The 20,087-nt window shown below is 40.7% G+C and overlaps 1 protein-coding gene and 1 long non-coding RNA gene across 3 annotated transcripts; one reads left to right on the forward strand and one right to left on the reverse strand.

Moving 5' to 3' along the window:
• Positions 1 to 97: 97 nt before the first annotated feature.
• Positions 98 to 10,612, reverse strand: LOC115166912 (vacuolar protein sorting-associated protein 33B). Of its 2 annotated transcripts, none has more exons than XM_029720834.1 (24): positions 10,574 to 10,612; positions 9,401 to 9,545; positions 9,010 to 9,090; positions 8,819 to 8,880; positions 8,274 to 8,323; positions 7,566 to 7,633; positions 7,425 to 7,470; positions 7,244 to 7,338; positions 6,915 to 7,019; positions 6,492 to 6,582; positions 6,178 to 6,255; positions 5,885 to 5,958; positions 5,696 to 5,782; positions 5,347 to 5,437; positions 4,693 to 4,767; positions 4,517 to 4,581; positions 3,946 to 4,000; positions 3,794 to 3,840; positions 3,264 to 3,396; positions 2,278 to 2,351; positions 1,301 to 1,402; positions 1,124 to 1,199; positions 859 to 978; positions 98 to 472 (listed from the first exon to the last, which is right to left on the reverse strand). In XM_029720834.1, exons 2-24 carry the CDS (start codon positions 9,494 to 9,496, stop codon positions 393 to 395), a joined length of 1,851 nt encoding a protein of 616 aa, XP_029576694.1. In that variant the 5' UTR covers positions 9,497 to 9,545; positions 10,574 to 10,612; the 3' UTR covers positions 98 to 392. The 2 variants fall into 2 exon arrangements, with proteins under 2 accessions (XP_029576694.1, XP_029576693.1); XM_029720833.1 differs by having other exon boundaries at positions 859 to 981.
• An 823-nt stretch (positions 10,613 to 11,435) lies between these two features.
• LOC115166914 (uncharacterized) lies at positions 11,436 to 12,645 on the forward strand. The gene is made up of 2 exons (XR_003870387.1): positions 11,436 to 11,656; positions 11,748 to 12,645. It is a non-coding gene; the product is annotated as an uncharacterized LOC115166914 (long non-coding RNA).
• The last annotated feature ends 7,442 nt before the right edge of the window (positions 12,646 to 20,087 follow it).

Genomic DNA, 20,087 nt, shown 5'->3' on the forward strand with positions numbered 1-20,087 from the left:
AATGTCACTGTTCAGAGACGTCATTGTTTATTTACCTACAGGTATTTGATGTCCTAAGATTCATAAATATAATTTATTATAAATCACAGACAACAAATAAAACATAATATTTATTTTGTACTGTGGACAGAAAACATTCTTTGTACACCTTTTGCAGTTGGTATAGCACTATGATGGAATATCTTCCAACGTCAATCATTTTTTTCTGAACCAGATCTAGCCTAGACAATGACTGCTTCCAATACAAGACTCTGAATAACAGGTGCAAACAAGTAGCTTGTTGTCATATTGTAGATCCCAAATTGTCCAAAAAGTAATCTGTATGTGTCCCCATGATGTCTTGGACCACAAGCTGGATGCTTCCATTGGCAATGATAGAAAGACCCCAGGACTCATGCATGGTTGTCCAACATAGACTCCAGAAGTCTGGCACTGTTTGTGATAGCTGTGGTCACCACAATGAATTTAAGACCTAGAAACATAATAGAGAGAACACATTATCCACTTTTATCCAACTTGTATTTATACAGAGAATCCCAATTGAGAGCCAAGGTCTCTTTTTCAATGGTACAAAGTAATATGGAGAACCCGCTTGACCTATAAAAACATGTATTGTAAACTATGTAGTCACCACAATAAATGTATAACCTAGGAGAAATAGAGGTAGAAATAGGGGCATGAATATATCTTTTTACATGTTCACACCCTCTACATTTTCCCTGTCAGCATTGGGTTTCGAACCGGCAACCCTCTGGTTACTGGCCCACCTCTCAAGACTTCTGCTGTTCCCTACATTCGCACACTGTTAAATTTCTAGTACCACCACCCTCCAGAATCCCAATATAAAGCCTTCCTTACCTTTCTCTCTGCCCAGGAAGCGTAGTGCTGAGATCTCTGAGAAGGTGCACCCACCCAGGAACATGACTAGGATGATACGCTGGGAATCAGTCTTCACCCTTGCGTCTGATCCGTTACTCCCTGCTGAGAGAGAGGGGGGAGGTAGAGAGCGAGAGAAAATAAAGAACTGGAATGCTCTGAGTGTTCCCCTTTCCTCTATGGACTTTCCATTCAAAAGTGCCTTTTACATACATTTCAGTGTCAATGTTAAGCCCACTTGTCTTACCTGTGACTGCAAATTCATGTCCGTTGAGCATGCGGGTGACTTCCTCCAGCCCTGTCCAGCCATCACGCTCCAATACCTGCAGACGTAGCACAAGCGGAATACTTTTTATTATATCACTAATTGTAACACACTTCTGTCTTAGTATCCATGAGTTCATTCATATCGGAGTCCACCTACCTGTTCGATAAGTTTGCAGCTCAAAGGAATGTAGGCTCCACTGAAGATATAGGCCATGTCTCGAGGGACACGGAGGTCATATTCTTCATCCGACTTGGGCACCTTGATATAGATATAGTAAGAACACCTGGTTTCATTGCAATACTGTTTGGTTATGGAGTTATTTTAGGGCAGTGTTTCCCAAACTAGGGGTCGTGATTTGAAAATGGGGTCCCGAGAGAAACGTTGAAAAAAATATATATAAAGAAAATCGCTCTTGGTTCTTAGAACCAGGGTTTCGTCAGTAACCTCAGGTAGCCACTAGATACAGTTGTAATAAACAGAGTGGTTTCTGTTTTCTTCCTACAAATGTGGCTCTATTTTTTAAATGGTTCAAGATACAAAATATTATGACCCCATTACTGTAAGATTCTCAGGAACACGTATGTATCTTCTGTTTCCCTCCACAATGCCCACAAGCCACGCAGGGCTCATTAGAACAGACTGGACAAGACCAGGCACTAAATCAAACTGAAGATCAGACAACATTATTGCCTGATGATCTTCTGAACTTATACCTTTCCTGGTACATTTTAGTCACTTCAAACCATATTTCCTTCAGATTGAAATACTGACAAAAGTACTGTCAAACTGATTTATAATAGACTGTCATAGCCAAAATTTAAAAAGTAAACATTTGCCGTTGATTACATCAGTTTTTTTGACATGGCGGGGTCAACATTTTATTTATGTCAAAATAGGGTCGCGGCCAAAAACGTTTGGGAACCCCTGATTTAAGGCGAGTTTCCTGGCCCTTTCCCAGCCTAGTCCTGAACTAAAAACAAAGTTTCATGGAGAATCCAGGATTAGGCTTAATCTGTGTACATGAATCCGCCCTAAAATGTTTAGTGAAATTTCATGAAGTTAAAGTAACTCAATACATGGCTATGTTTTTAATATGGTAATTAGGTTGTTAATTAAATTAAAAGACTACATACCAGATTGAGCCTCCTGCCCAAGGCACGGAAATTGCTCTTCTTGGCCAGGGAGGAGAAGGCATCAGTCAGCTTTCCTAAAATAGAACATGTTGAAAGGTTCAAGTGCTGATATTTTGCAGAGCATCTTGTCATTGTCAGGACTCTAAAGTACAGTGTATCTATGATGTATATTTTGTGGGTAGTAGTAGTCTCAAAAACTAAAATCACTGGACCCTCAATTGGTTCAGATCAGTCAGTCTCTCACTATTCTTAATTAGCTTCATTTCCGTATCCCTTTTCCTTATTACAATGACTTGACAGGTTAAAGTAACATAGAGAAACCTATTTAGACATTTCATCAATTAGTGGTGGTCACTTAGGAAAGGAAACGAGGAGAAAAACAAAGCAGTTATATACAGTAATGGTATTGGGACCCAACCTATATTAAATACAGTAACTGTATTGGGACTCAGCCTATATTAAATACAGTAATGGTATTGGGATTCATCCTGTGTTAAATACAGTACCGGTATTGGAACCCGGCTTGTAATAAATACATTACCGGCATTGAGACCCAGCCTGTATTAAATACAGTAGCGGTATTGGGACCCAGCCTGTATTAAATATAGTAACGCTATTGGGACCCAGCCTGTATTAAATACAGTAACGGTATTGGGACCCAGCCTGTATTAAATACAGTAACGGTATTGGGACCCGGCCTGTATTAAATATAGTAACGGTATTGGGACCCAGCATGTATTAAATATAGTAACGGTATTGGGACCCAGCCTGTATTAAATACAGTAACGGTATTGGGACCCAGCCTGTATTAAATACAGTAACGGTATTGGGACCAGCCTGTATTAAATATAGTAACGGTATTGGGACCCAGCCTATATTAAATACAGTAACGTATTGGGACCCAGCCTATATTAAATACAGTAACGGTATTGGGACCCAGCCTGTATTAAATACAGTAACGGTATTGGGACCAGCCTGTATCTGACCTGCGGTTTTGTCGTTGACCAGTTTGCCCACTCTGCTCTCCATGACAGTGAGGGTCTCTCCAGGCTGCTGCTCCACCAGCAGGCCTAGCTGCTTCAGGTTGGAAAACGTCAGTAGGTGTTCAATGCCATAACTCTGAGAGAGGAAATAGGACAGAGAACTATATAACAAGGAAAAGGCTCCAACAAAACAAAAATGGAAATACAAAGATACAGAATTAATCCAGTCTAAATGCACATTACACTGACGGTGTAACACACAAGTGGGCAAAATTTGGCCTGGGATTTTATGGTTGTAAAATGGTTGGTTGTATAGACGTCTTTTTTTCCTGACAACGTCAAGATATCTGGGATTGGGAGAGGTCATATTTTTCTGGTCACTAAAAAGATTTGTATCAAAACATATTTTTTTCCAACCAGTACACAACATGACCATGACAGCACAAAAGATGTCAGCCTGACATCATTGCAACCAGTTTTTCCCAACCAGTGCTAGATATCATTTAAACAATACCTATGATAGCAGGACCCACCTGTAGAAACTGGGCTTTTAATGACCGATAATCTTTGGGAAGGAGGCCTGAAGGAAAATATATACAGCTGATTTAAAAGGACTAAGAATCTTATCATGAGATCAATTATATTTTCATGTGTTTGGTTAAAAAACATCTCTGTGATGACTCACCGTTTTCTGTGAGAGACAGCAGACAAAGGAGTCTCATACTTTCCACCATAGAGACCTAAGGTGGATGATAACACAATAAGGATGATAGATTCATCCAGTGTGGTTCCTGGCAACAAGGTTTACAGTTTGATGTGGTTGGAGAGAACAATTATGTGCCAAGATGATTGATGAATACAACCTACAATATACATTTTATTGGGCCGATTTAGCACTATGATTACCTGTATGCACGTACCATTCATAGAAATATAATGAATAGAACGGATTTGGAAGCTCTAACTCTGGCAATTTGACTGGTAAACTCATGACTTCTAACCCCCCCCCCCCTTAAAAGATTTAGATGCACTATTGTAAAGTGGTTGTTCCACTGGATATCATAAGGTGAATGCACCAATTTGTAAGTCGCTCTGGATAAGAGCGTCTGCTAAATGACTTAAATGTTAAATGTAAATGTCATGGGTACACTCAGAATGGCTGCCAGTCCACCCATTATGACATCATTGACTTGAATGGAGATGCACTTTCTATTCCTTATATTTCTATGGCACCATTATCTTCCAGACAATCTCACCTGCCTATTGATATGCTCCTCTATGTAGGAAATACATTCACGGATTTCAAACCCCTCCAGTAAGGCTGTTGTTGGGGAAATAAGTATCAGTTATTATGCAATGCAGAAAATGGGATTCATATGGGGAAAAAACATATGTCTCAAAGTACAGTATAGACTATGTAATGTAATATTACAGTGCTCTGTCTTCAACAGCTCTTGGAAGTCCTGCTTCGTTTTCTTCTTCATCATCGACTCACTGGCACCAATATCTGAAGAGAGACATGTCTTTTTAAATGGATACTTTGGGATTTTTGCAATGAAGCCCTTTAACTACTTCCTCATAGTCAGATGAACTCATGGATACCATTTGTATGTCTCTACATCCAGTATGAAGGAAGTTAGAGGTAGTTTCGCGAGCCAATGTTAATTAGTGTTAGCGCAATGACTGAAAGTCTTTGGTATCTAATAGCATACTAGCAGTTACCATAGACTTCCATTCATTCATAGGATCCTGAGTGGCGCAGCTGTCTAAGGCACTGCATCGCAGTGCTAGAGGCGTCCCTACAGACTCGGGTTCAATCCCAGGCTGTATCACAATCAGCCATGACCGGGAGTCCCATAGAGCGGCACACAATTGGCCCAGCGTCGTCCGGGTTAGGGGAGGGTTTGGCCGGTGTAGCCCGTCATTGTAAATAAGAATTTGTTCTTAACTGACTTGCCAAGTTAAATAAAAACTAAATATAAATTGCGCTAACACCAGTTAACAACTTCCTTCAAAATGCACACAGACATAAAAATGGTCTCAACCAATTCATCTGACTCTGGGGAAGTAGAGACTCAATACTCACGCAGACTGAGGAGCCGATGCTCCTGTTTTAACCCTTTCAGCTCCTCCGACACAAACGTCTTCATCTGTTTAATGTCCATTCCACTACGCTTCTGTAATGACAGAGACGGAGAGCGATGAATAATCGTCAAACATGAACTTCTACTCTTTGATGTAAAGAAAGCTCTAAGAGGATATTTAAGACAAATATTATGCATCCACGCAGGGCAACACTTCACCAGGGGGGCATTGTTGTGAATTATAAATGTGCTGTCAATCAGCTTACCATACCTAGCAAATAAAGGCAAACAAATAAATTGGAAGCACAAAGGCCCATAGAGACGTAAATATGGTCAGAATGAAACACTCACATCATATGCAGTCTGGAGGTTTCGGGCCTTTTGACTTAAGAAGCCAAACACCTGGGAGAAATGCTCGTTCCTGATCTCGTTAAAAACCTGAGAGAGAAACACATACAAATTCCAGTGAGACTGTCATCTTTAAACCAGTGAAGGGGAAATGATATCAATTCAACCATGTTATACTTCTAAAAGGCCAACCTTATCTTGAGAGTTTAGCATCACTTTTATACTCTTGTCAGAGGAGGTGACATCTGGACCAAACTCCACACATCCTATAGGACAAAGAGATGGATTATAATTCCATACAGACAATGGACATACAATGCATAAAATGGCATTAATATCTTATTGCAACTGTAATGGTATACAGCAATAAGAGGCTTCAGTGTGTGTGCGGCCCTTGACTAGGACACAATATATAAAGACCACATTATTTGCAGTATAGCTATTTCAAAGTAGAGACTGTAATCAGAGCAAATATCATTGCTTACCACATTTAATTCTGAAAATATCATCCACAAGTCCTTCATAGACAACCTGGGAACACAGAGGAGTCACAAGGTCCACATCTGCAAAGAGAATGAGAAAGAACATTAGTATGATATCAACTATTATTATGACACGTATCCCCCTATTGTTATACTTAAAGGAGAATTCCATTCGAAATCCACATTTTCATACGTTAGTCTGTGAGAATGAATAATAACACCATTATCCAATAGCATATTTAAAATGTCAAAAAATGAGAGCAACAAAAAAGACAAACGTCACAAGGGCCGTGATTCACAGTTCAAGAAAGATCTACCTCTGTCAATGAGAAACACATTTCCAATCTCCGCTTGACGCGCTCTCTGTTCCCCCTCTTCCACCTGCTCCCTCCACGATTCATACGCCATCTGAACCGGGCAAGAGAACAGACATACTGTTAACACTTACTCTATGAATCTCGTCTAAATCATGGTGTTTGAAAATCTAAATCATCTGTACCGGTGCTGCTTTCTGACTGTGTCTGCATTCAACAACATACAGCTCTACCTTCATGAACAAGACAAAGACTGGTTGGCTGAAGCATAAACAGACTGGCACCTATAGTAAATCATTCATTCAGTACCATCTAGAATCATAATCCCAGATGTATTTTAGTTTTGTTTTAATTCAGTATACAAGGCAGCTAAACGCTGAATTGCGGTATACAAAAGTACATTAAAGAGTGTTGAGCTGATCTTACCTTGGAGCATCGTCCGATCCCATACACCTTAGAGAAGGGGCCGTAGACAGAGTGTAGGAGATGCAGGGCACTACCCGCTGTTCTCACCCAGCGCTGGTCTCCCTCCTGTGGACACACAGGTCATGCTTGTTAGCAAAATAATGAGCACTATGAATATAACCACACTAGTCCCAGTACTAGGTTGTTAGTTATATGTCAAAATGTGTTACTCATTTGTTATTACACTGTACCTGCTTATGTAACTACATGTAAATACATCATTTTTGCATCATAAAGTGGGACTGATATTCCTAAACACAGTTCCCGTCAGCACTACTGTCTATCATTACCAGGAAGTTGTCTCTGAAGAATTCCGGAAGCTCCAAGCTAATGATGTCATCATCCAGGGGCAGGAGGTAGAATGACCACTCGTCAGTGGTCACATCTTCACAAGGGAGTGAAAAAGTGTCTGTTAACATTCAAACATCTGGAATACCAAAATATGAATATGAAATATCAAAAGACACCTACCACCAAAGATTCCCTGTTCCTCCAAAAGGTTCTCACATGCATAAAACTGTAAGAGACACGGAAAGCGAGAGAAGAATGAGCAAAGAAAATAAATATAATTGTTTTATTGCAGAGAGTATACAATAAGTACCTAATAATCACCTTCTGAGGGCTAAATATGATCTTGTATCTTCTGAATCTCCCAAATGCTTTGTCTGCATTGACCACATCTGGAAAAGGAAACCATTTTGTCAGTGGGTATAAGAAACAGCCACGAACTGTCCTGTATAACTGCCCGTACGAACCACCTGCGAAACGGCACTCTATTCACTGCTGTCAGACTGTATAATAACTCTACCTCCTAAATGGTTTCCCCCCCAATTTTTTTTTTTTTACAATCACATTTTAAAATGTCAATTTCCATTCTAAACAATGTCCTGTAATGTTTAAAGTTTTCTGTATTCTATTTATGTAATGTATTATGTATTTAAATGAGTGTTTTGCAATTATTAGTCATGTAAATTCTGCATTTCTTCAGTTTTATCTGTGAGCAAGAATAAATAAAGTCAAACTCATAGCAGAGTGATTTCCCTCATTGTCTTCCCGATCAAGGACATGAAATCAGAAGCCTTTGTTTGCACAGTAACACAATGTACTCCAGAAGCACTGTCGATAATACCACTGATCCAAAATAGACAAGGCATTTCAGTCTGGTACGACAGTCTGGTACGACAGTACTTCATTTCTCAGGAAGGGAATAGCATTGCTAACTTAATCTTTCACTGCCTTGGCATCCTAACAATTACACTTTAATGAAATACAATATGAATCAGCTGATTTTCAATATCAGGGTGCCACCATTGTACTTACCACATATCCACTTGACAGTTTTTATTCTTGGACGGATCAGGAAGCATAGTCTGTCAAGGAAGGCACATTGTTATGGCGGTGTTACCACATTGTTATGGCTGTGTTACAACATTATGGCTGTGTTACAACATTGTTATGGCTGTGTTACAACATTGTTATGGCGGTGTTACAACATTGTTATGGCTGTGTTACAACATTGTTATGGCTGTGTTACAACATTGTTATGGCAGTGTTACAACATTGTTATGGCGGTGTTACAACATTGTTATGGCGGTGTTACAACATTGTTATGGCTGTGTTACAACATTGTTATGGCGGTGTTACAACATTGTTATGGCTGTGTTACAACATTGTTATGGCTGTGTTACAACATTGTTATGGCTGTGTTACAACATTGTTATGGCGGTGTTACAACATTGTTATGGCGGTGTTACAACATTGTTATGGCTGTGTTACAACATTGTTATGGCGATGATAATTGTTCCTCCAAGACAATAAAAGAGAAGAAGATCTATGGAACTACAATAGGATTTACTGATACTTACTGATCTGAGGTGCTGACAATGGGTTTGTATTCCACTTTGTAAAGCTTGTCCACATCATGTTGCTACAAGGAGAAGGGTGACAAAGATTGTATAGAACTGAACCTCATTGTAACCTGGTAAACTGATATATGTAAGGAGAGGCATAATCAATATGGTATACAGCAATATTCAGAAACAACAATGACATGTACCTTTAGTGTTGTGACATTAGCAATGCGGTCCAGGGGGCTCATCAAATCTGCCTCAATGAACAGGTCCTTCCTCCCAGGTAGCTTTAAACCAGGGGAGTAAAAATGCAGTATGATGAGGATGATAATGATGAATATACCTAATCAATCCCCATAAGAGGAATTTAGGATTGCTCCCAGCAGTAGAGACTAATATACATTATAGAAACATAGAGGGATGGTTTCCCAGACACAGATTAAGCCTATAGAATCTCAATTGAAACAGATTTTTAGTCCAGGACCAGGACTGTCTGGGAAACTGACCCAGGCTTTACAACTTTAATAGGATCCATGACTTGTGTGAGTACTTGTGGATACTGAGAACCAAGACAATTGATAAGTGGAGTAGTCCTACCTGTTCCAGTAGGTAAATGAGCTGGTCCCTGGCCAGCCTCTTGAGCAGAGAGAAGTCAGGGAGCTCAGGGGCATCTCTCCTGACACTGTGAGCCATGGGGCCTGAGGTGGAACAGAGTAGCACACCTGCCCAACCATTCACCTCCCTGGAAAATACAAACCAGCTGTGATGGGCTACCCACTGGGCACACTCTGGCTGAATTAACACTGTTTCCACGTCATTTCAATTAAATTAAGTTGAACCAACGTGGAATAGACATTGAATTGACTTCTTTGCCGAGTGGGTTGCTTCACAATGACAACGGGCTAGCTAACGTTAGCCACCTAGCTAGAATTCGTAACATATTATACATATTGCAAATTCGTAATATATTGTACGTTTTGCAAATTCATAAAATATAATATGAATTATAATTTGTCAAATATCATACGAAATGGTTGATGGACATCCACAAATTAATGCATACCATACGAAATATAACATATCATACTAAATGGAATGTCTCGGATTTAAATACAAAATAATAAGAAATGATCTGAGACCAGGTGCCCCTACACACACACACACACACACACACAGAGAGACAGCAGTGGGCTCTGTCCATTGTGCTGACACAGTGCAGCAGAGATACAGATTTTGTGCCAACCTGTCACTCAATCGTTATAACTTTTAAAATAGTTTTATATTGGGACATTACAACAAAAACTGAGGGGGCACAAGTTTCAACTGAGGGGGCTAATCCCCCTTTTGGCTAATCGTGGAACCGGGCCAGCTACAGTATAGTGTATAATTTTTATTTGAAAAATTATTTCTCACTGATATGAAAGATACGTTTCGAAAACCGGTTTGAACACGATTATTATTTACTTTTCTAAACGTTAAAACAGAGCGTCGAATGTTTGTTTACATTGAGACAAATGCGGGTGTAACACCTGAACCCCTGAAAACCAACATACAGAGAAGGGTTTTCGAGAGCTAACGTTAGCATACTGTAGTTATCAGCTGATTTAGTAGTCACACCATGATTCACTGTATATGGCAATAAGGACGACGACAGTCATTAAAACCAAATGTATATACCGTTACTCTATAGGTTATTGGATGATCTAGACGATTTAAAAATGTAAAATAAACAAAAATCCTCTATCAATTTTAGCTAGCTAGGTACATTACCTTGATTTGTTTCCGGATGTGCGGATGGGATGTTGCGAATCTTTGTTTCACTACGAACAAGTAAATAGAGGGCACCGTATCTCAAGACATGACTGGAGAGAAACACTGTTTGGAGCACTGTACCTAGTCAATTCACTTTGCTGTTTAATGTATGCAACTGGCTACTATGAGTTCAGATTCGGTTATATTGTTGGAGACGGTGACATTTTCTGCTGAAAACCACCAAGATCAACGGACTAAAGACCCCAAAGAAACCAACTATCCAATAGCCTCTCCCTATTACCTATCAATGATGTAGCTATATAAAAATCATTCGTACTAATGTGGTGGAAAACTGGATTTTTGAAAGCAAATACCAAGTTGGCAGCATCCAGCACTCACCATGTTTCTTTCCTTTATCCTGAAGATCCTCTTTTCACCATTTAGATGCACCAGGTCCCTAGCAGAGCAAACCTTCCTCATCTTAATTCCAACATCATCACCCGTCTCCATCATAACCATGTTCTCTTCTTTGTTGTCAATAATATGTTTACAGGTGTGGACCAAAGACTCAAAAGAAAGGAAAACAAACCCAAAACACAAAGGAGAGGACGAAAGAGGTGTCCGGTGGATGGCTGTCAAGTCACCGTCATTCACCTACCTCGTCACCTGCGGCAGGTCCATGAGTGGGGCAGAGATTCCACTGCACTAAAGATTTCACAATTGCACTGCACTAATATCTAACTAGTAATCTAACAATTCCACAAACACTACCTAATACACAGAAATCTAAGTAAAGGGATGGAATAAGAATATATACATATAAATATATGGATGAGCAATGACCGAGCGGCATAGGCAAAATGCAATAGATGGTATAAAAGTACAGTATATACATATGGGATGAGTAATGCAAGATATGTAAACATTATTAAAGTGACAGTAGCAAGTAAATAACAGTCTTTGTAAATGTTAACTACTTCTACTCTGTAATTGCCAGTTTTTTATGTCAAATGTTTCCGGAGGAGAGGACTTACCTGTTCCAATGGATGTCTTTCCATCTTCTGAGGATTCGACTGACAACGAGAGCCCACAAACACACAGGTGCAGTATATGTAAAGAGCAGTAATTGTGAATGTTAATCATTTTATTCCGCTCTTTAATTCTCCAAGATTACAACTTCAAATGTTTGCAGAGGCGAGGACTTACACATCCCAGCGGATGTCTTTCCATCTTCTGAAGTGTCTTTCTACAACAACAGCCCCATAACAAATGAAAACACACCACAGATGCAGTCAACATCAGAAGAGTCTTCATTCAACCTGAACAGTAAACAGAGGAGAGGACGAAAGAGGTGTCTGGTGGATGGCTGCCAGGTCACCGTCATTCACCTTCCTCGTCACCTGCAGCAGGTTCATGAGTGGGGCTTCCCTGTGGCTCAGTTGGTAGAGCATGGTGTTTGCAACGCCAGAATGGTGCGTGCAACGCCAGGGTTGTGGATTCTATTCCCATGGGGGGACAGTACAAAAAAAAAAATGCATGAAATGTATGCATTCACTACTGTAAGTCGCTCTGGATAAGAGCGTCTGCTAAATGACTAAAATGTAAAAATGGGGCAGAGAGGCTTCCCAGTCTGCAGTGAACACATTCAGCCTCAGAGCACCAAGCAGACATGGTGGCAGCAGCAGCAAGGCTAAAAACGACTATCACTCCAGTCCTTTCCCCATGACAGGCTGTCATGCAGTGGTCAAAAGTCTGCCAGCCCACCTGAGAAAGCAACACAAGCTTGAAAATAACTATCCTCTATACAGAGAGCTTCTTACAGCGTCACAGAAGAGAAAGCAGGTCAAATGTCAATGAATGAATTTTATGATGTTTACTGTGAATAATTATTCTACCTGATGTATTGAAGTTTAATGAGAAATATGTAATTGAATTGGGACATGATTGAACAAGAGATATCATAAGGTGAATGCACCAATTTGTAAGTCGCTCTGGATAAGAGCGTCTGCTAAATTACTTAAATGTAAATGTAAGAGAATATTTGGGAAAGGAATAAAGAAAGCGCTAGAACTGCCACACAGCTCGGCAAACTTCAATGTCCGTTTTCCTTTATCTACAGCAGGCCGACTCAGACACCCTTTCTGAGGCTTGTAACAGATACAGCATAGAAAGACCAGCATCAATTCATATCCGAAGTGGTCACACTCATTTACACACAGACCTTTTTTGTAGGATGTAAACCTTATGTATGTCCAGTAGTGTAAAGTACTTAAGTAAAAATACTTTAAAGTACTACTTAAGTAGTTTTTTGGGTATCTGTACTTAACTTTATTATTTATATTTTTAAAACTTTTACTCCACTACATTTCCCTGACACCCAAAAGTACTCGTTACATTTTGAATGCTTAGCAGGACAGGAAAATTGTTTAATTCACACACTTATCAAGAGAACCTCCATGGTCATCCCTACTGCCTCTGATCTGGCAGACTCACTAAACACAAATGCTTAGTTTGTAAGTTATGTCTGAGTGTTGAAGTGTGCCCCTGGCTTTCTGTATAAAACATTTTTTTTAAACATTGTGCCGTCTAAGTTGATTAATATAAGGAATTTGAAATTATTTATACTTTTAATTTTGATTCCTAAGTATATTTAAAACCAAATACTTTTAGACTTTTATTCAAGTAGTATTTTGCTGGGTGACTTTCACTTTTACTTGAGTCATTTTCTTTTAAGGTATCTTTACTTTCACTCAAGTATGACAATTGGGTACTTTTAAACCACTGCAGACATATTTGTTTCTAGAAAACCATAGAACGCGAATGGCGATGTCAAAATTGATGAGCAAGAAATTAGCTAAACTCAGCAAAAAAATAAACGTCCTTTCACTGTCAACTGCGTTTATTTTCAGCAAACTTAACATGTGTAAATATTTGTATGAACATAACAAGATTCAACAACTGAGACATAAACTGAACAAGTTCCACAGACATGTGACTAACAGAAATGTAATAATGTGTCCCTGAATATAGGGGGGGTCAAAATCAAAAGTAACAGTCAGTATCTGGTGTGGCCACCTGCTGCATTAAGTACTGCAGTGCATCTCTTCCTCATACACTGCACCAGATTTGCCAGTTCTTGCTGTGAGATGTTACCCCACTCTTCCACCAAGGCACCTGCAAGTTCCTGGACATTTCCGGGGGGAATGGCCCTAGCCCTCACCCTCCGATCCAACAGGTCCCAGACGTGCTCAATGGGATTGAGATCTGGGCTCTTCGCTGGCCATGGCAGAACACTGATATTCCTGTCTTGCAGGCAATCATGCACAGAATGAGCAGTATGGCTGGTGGCATTGTCATTCTGGAGGGTCATGTCAGGATGAGCCTGCAGGAAGGGTACCACATGAGGGAGGAGAATGTCTTCCCAGTAACGCACAGCTTTGAGATTGCCTGCAATGACAACAAGCTCAGTCCGATGATGCTGTGACACACCGCCCCAGACCATGACGGACCCTCCACCTCCAAATCGATCCCGCTCCAGAGTACAGGCCTCAGTGTAACGATCATTCCTTCGATGATAACGCAAATCCGACCATCACCCCTGGTGAGACAAAACCGCGACTCGTCAGTGAAGAGCACTTTTTGCCAGTCCTGTCTGGTTCAGCGACGGTGGATTTGTGCCCATAGGCGACGTTGTTGCCGGTGATGTCTGGTGAGGACCTGTCTTACAACAGGCCTACAAGCCCTCAGTCCAGCCTCTCTCAGTCTATTGCGGACAGTCTGAGCACTGATCGAGGGATTGTGCGTTCCTGGTGTATCTCGGGGCGTTGTTGTTGCCATCCTGTACCTGTCCCGCAGGTGTGATGTTCGGATATACCGATCATGTGCAGGACTTGTTACACGTGGTCTGCCACTGCGAGGAGCTGCTGTCCGTCCTGTCTCCCTGTGGCGCTGTCTTAGGCGTCTCACAGTACGGACATTGCAATTTATTGCCCTGGCCACATCTGCAGTCCTGATGCCTCCTTGCAGCATGCCTAAGACACATTCACGCAGATGAGCAGGGTATCTTTATTTTGGTGTTTTTCAGTCATTAGAAAGGCCTCTTTAGTGTCCTAAGTTTTCATAACTGTGACCTTAATTGCCTACCGTCTGTAAGCTGCTAGTGTCTTAACGACCGTTCCACAGGTGCATGTTCATAAATTGTTTATGGTTCATTGAACAAGCATGGGAAACAGTGTTTAAACCCTTTACAATGAAGATCTGTGAAGTTATTTGGATTTTTACAAATTATCTTTGAAAGACAAGGTCCTGAAAAAGGGCTTTTTTGCTGAGTTCTTTTTTTGCTGAGTTTATTTCTATTTTTAAGCTGAAATGAAGGTTAGAGTGTGTGCTGAAGGGTCAGCAGCAGCTGCCAAAAGCTTGGATAAGCCAAAATAAATATTTACATGCAAGCTTTGGTTACTGTCCTTCTCCATCTGACATTTTCCATATTTTTGGGAAGAGTTTACTTAGAAGATACACAAGTGATTTGACTGCAGTCTTCCTGTTTAGGTAAGAGGAGTGTGTAGTTGGTATCATGTGTGTGCACATGTTGAGTTAGGAAAGTGCTCTGACAGGTGGTCCTGGTCCACTTGTGTACAGGTGAGAGCATACTAGGCATCTAATTGGTAGGGCTGGAAATTGCCAGAGACCTCACGATACGATATATGATGGCACTTAGGTGCTAATACGATATGCAGGTGTGATTCTATACGTATCACAATTGTATATGTTTTCGGATTCGATACTGCAATTTTATTGCCATTAGGCGTTCCAACCACACTGCTGGACAAGAGAAAGCCGTGAGAAAATAGGTTTTGGATGTGAAAGTGCTTAAAACATGTTGGCTAACCATTTAAAACATTTCAAAAGTAGATGGGCAACTAGCTGTAGGATGATAAATAGCTACATTTTGGCGCAGGTAAACCTTACTAACAATAGCTAGCTTTAACAAACAAGAATATAAAATAATTCGATAAAAATCGATATTTGGAGTTACAGTATCGATATTTTATTTAACCTTTATTTAACTAGGCAAGTCAGTTAACAACAAATTCTTATTTTCAATGACGGCCTCGGAACAGTGGGTTAACTGCCTTGTTCAGGGGCAAAACGACAGATCTTTACCTTGTCAGCTCGGGGATTCGAGCTTGCAACCTTTCGGGTTACTAGTCCAACGCTCTAACCACTAGGCTACCTGCCAATATAAAAGAAGCAACAATAATATTGTGATACTCTACCTACCTTTTTTCCTCCATCCCTACTAATTGGTAGCCTGTGTGTTCAGGTGAATATAGGAAGCACTCTGATTGATGGCTGGGGTACACGTGATTAAAGAAAGGTCCTGGTGGTCATAAGAGCAGCAGCAGGGACCGTAGCTGTATACCATCTAGTCACAACCCGGGGTGGGCTCCACTCCACACTCTAAGCACTGGGGCATCATAAAAAGGATGAGCAGTTTCCCTGAGCGCCTCATCACTGATCTGTGTGCAGTGGTCTCTGGTCTGCAAAGAGATTACTGTCAGTCATCCATGAATCTGGTCAGAGGCTCAGCTATACTGCCGCGAGCATTACACTGACCTGGTCTTCATCAGCAACCAGAGAAATCTATAGATACTAATGAGCCAACAGGCTGCAGATGGTCAGGAGGAGAGAACTCAGAACTCAGGGCTGTCAGGAGAGGAGGAACTTCCTCTTCTATACAGAGTGAGTCCTAGGGGAGAGAGAAATGTAGAGGCTTGAAAATTGAAGCTGAAATTGGGATTTTATTTTAGGAATAAGGCCTGTTTTTCTTTTGAAGCCAGAAGGAGGCTAGTATCAGCTATATTTATGCCTTTACTAGACTATGGGGATATTTTATATATGAATGCTTCCGCTCAGTGTTTGAGATCAATTGACACCCTTTTCCATGGCAGTTTGAGATTTATTTTAAACTGCAAAACCCTTACGCACCACTGCACTTTGTATACCAGGGTTGGCTGGCCTTCTCTAGTCACTCGTAGGCTCAGTCACTGGTATACTTTTATTTACAAAGCCATTTTGGGTTTACTACCTTTTTATTTGGGCATTTTTATTGTTCAGAAATGTGGTGGGTACTCTCTTCGTTCGCTGGACTTTATCCTGCTAACTGTTCCAAATGTCCGAACTGAATTTGGTAAAAGGGCTTTTATGTACTCTGCACCATCGTCTTGGAACGCCTTACAAAATACTGTTAAACTGGAAGAACTTGTCCCGATTGGTATTTTTAAATCACTGATGAATGATCTTGAGACTGATTCCCTGACATGTCAATGTTTTTAATTTGCTGTTTTGATTTTGTTATACTCTTGTGAATTCTATGGTTTTTACTAGATTACTTGTAGTTTTTCATGTTGTTTGTCTGTAATTTTTGTAATGACTTGGTGCTGCCTATCTTGGCCAGGACGCTCTTGAAAAAGAGATTTTAAATCTCAATGAGCCTTTCCTGGGTAAATAAGGGTTAAATAAGAGGCTATATAATACACTAACTAAAAGTCTGTACAATATATATTATTAACACCGTGTGCTCTGTGTGTCTACTTAAAACTACTGGTCAAGTCAATGTAATTAGTATTAGTAAGCTTGTTACTATCATTGTCCTGCTCTTTATATATTTTTGTAATATAGTAGTAAAACTGCTAAGTGCTGGAGGACATTTGTAAGTCCGATTAGTTTGCAGGATCAATCTAAATTCAGAAATGTATCTTGTATCACATACATTGCATCAGTTGCCTTTTGAATCATCAATACTGAAAATCAAAGGGTTCTTTGGCTGTCCCAATAGGAGAACCGTTTTTTTGGCTCCAGGTAGAACCTTTTTGGGTTCCATGTAGAACCCTCTGTGGAAAGGGTTCTACATGGAACCCAAAAGGGTTATACTTGGAACCAAAAATGGTTCTTCAAAGGGTTCTCCTATGAGGACAGCTAAAGAACTGTTTTAGGTTCTTGATGGCACCTTTTTTTCTAAGAGTGTGAATAAGATGAACTCTCTCTCTACTGATTCTCTGTTGGAGGGATTTACATGTCAGCTTTGGTTAAAGTTTATTCTGGTTCTTTGGACCGTGACATTTTCCGAAGCTCCTGGGTACAGTTTGCTTAGAAGATGCAGGAGTTATTTGACTGCGGTGTTCGTTTTTAGGTAGTGTGTGTACAGGGCCCTTACTATATTGTCTTTCCCTGAATCCTCACATCCCTAGGGGAGAGAGAAATGTAGAGGCTATATACACAGGGCACAGGGACTATGGTGGTCTGTTTGAAACATGTAGGTATTACAGACTTAGTCAGGGAGAGGTTGAAAATGTCAGTGAAGACACTTGCCAGTTGGCCTGCGCATGCTTTGAGTACACGTCCTGGTAATCCATCTGGCTCTGCGGCTTTGAGAATGTTGACCTGTTTAAAGGTCTTGCTCACATCGGCTACCAAGAGCGTTATCACACAGTCATCCAGAACAGCTGGTGCTCTCATGCATGCTTCAGTGTTGCTTGCCTCGAAGTGAGCATAAAAGGCATTTAGCTCGTCTGGTAGGCTCGCGTCACTGGGAAGCTCGAGTCTAGGTTTCCCTTTGTAGTCCGTAATAGTTTTCAAGCCAAGCCACATCCGACAAGCATCAGAGCCCGTATAGTGGGATTCAATCTTAATCCTGTATTGACACTTTGCTTGTTTGATGGTTTGTCTGAAGGCATAGCGGGATTTCTTATAGGCGTCCGGATTGGTGTCCCGGTCCTTGAAAGCGGCAACTCTAGCCTTTAGCTCGATGCGGATGTTGCCTCTAATCCATGGCTTCTGGTTGGGATATGTACAGTGGCTTGCGAAAGTATTCACCCCTTTGGCATTTTTCATATTTCGTTGCCTTACAACCTGGAATTTTGGGGGGATTGTATTATTTGACTTACACAACATGCCTACCACTTTGAAGATGCAAAATGTTTTTTATTGTGGAACAAACAAGAAATAAGACAAAAAAATTGAAAACTTGAGCGTGCATAACTATTTACCCCTCCAAAGTCAATACTTTGTAGAGCCACCTTATGCAGCATTTACAGCTGCAAGTCTCTTGGGGTAAGTCTCTATAAACTTGGCACATCTAGCCACATTGACTTTTGCCCATTCTTCAAGGCAAAACTGCTCCAGATCCTTCAAGTTGGATGGGTTCCGCTGGTGTACAACAATCTTTAAGTCATACCACAGATTCTCAATTGGATTGAGGTCTGGGCATTGACTAGGCCATTCCAAGACATTTAAATGTTTCCCCTTAAACCACTCGAGTGTTACTTTAGCAGTATGCTTAGGGTCATTGTCCTGTTGGAGGTGAACCTCTGTCCCAGTTTCAAATCTCTGGAAGACTGAAACAGGTTTCCCTCAATCATTTTCCTGTATTTAGTGCCATCCATCATTCCTTCAATTCTGACCAGTTTCCCAGTCCCTGCCAATGGAAAAACATCCCCACAGCATGATGCTGCCACCACAATGCTTCGATGTGGGGATAGTGTTCTCGGGGTGATGAGAAGTGTTGGGTTTGTGCCAGACATACCGTTTTCCTTGATGGCCATAAAGCTCAATTTTAGTCTCATCTGACCAGAGTACCTTCTTCCATATGTTTGGTGAGTCTCCCACATGCCTTTCGGGCGAACACCAAACGTGTTTGCTTATTTATTTCTTTAAGCAATGGCATTTTTTTCTGGCCACTCTTCCCGTAAATCCCAGCTCTGTGGAGTGTACAGCTTAAAGTGGTCCTATGTGCAGATATTACAATCTCAGCTGTGGAGCTTTGCATCTCCTTCAGGGATATCTTTGATATCTTTGTTGCCTCTCTGATTAATGCCCTCCTTGCCTGGTCCATGAGTTTTTGTGGGTGGCCCTCTCTTGGCAGGTTTGCTGTTGCGCCATATTCTTTCAATTTTTTTATAATGGATTTAATGGTGCTCCGTGGGATGTTCAAAGTTTCAGATATTTTTTTATAACCTAACCCTGATCTGTACTTCTCCACAACTTTGTCCCTGACCTGTTTGGAGAGCTCCTTGGTCTTCATGGTGCCGCTTTCTTGGTAGTGCCCCTTGCTTAGTGGTGTTGCAGACTCTGGGGCCTTTCAGAACAGGTGTATATATACTGAGATCATATGACAGATCATATGACACTTAGATTGCACACAGGTGGACTTTATTTAACTAATTATGTGACTTCTGGAGGTAATTTTTTGCACCAGATCTTATTTAGGGGCTTCATAGCAAAGGGGGTGAATATATATGCATGCACCACTTTTCCCTTTTATAATTTTTTTTAGTTATTTTTTTTATTTCACTTCACCAATTTGGACTATTTTGTGTATGTCTGTTACATGAAATCCAAATAAAAATCAATTTAAATTTCAGGTTGTAATGCAACAAAATAGGAAAAATGCCAAGGGGGATGAATACTTTTTCAAGGCCCTGTACGTACGGTCACTGTGGGGATGACGTCGTCGATGCACTTATTGATGAAG

The sequence above is a fragment of the Salmo trutta genome, chromosome 29, assembly GCF_901001165.1.
Source record: "Salmo trutta chromosome 29, fSalTru1.1, whole genome shotgun sequence".
Classification (NCBI taxonomy): domain Eukaryota; kingdom Metazoa; phylum Chordata; class Actinopteri; order Salmoniformes; family Salmonidae; genus Salmo; species Salmo trutta.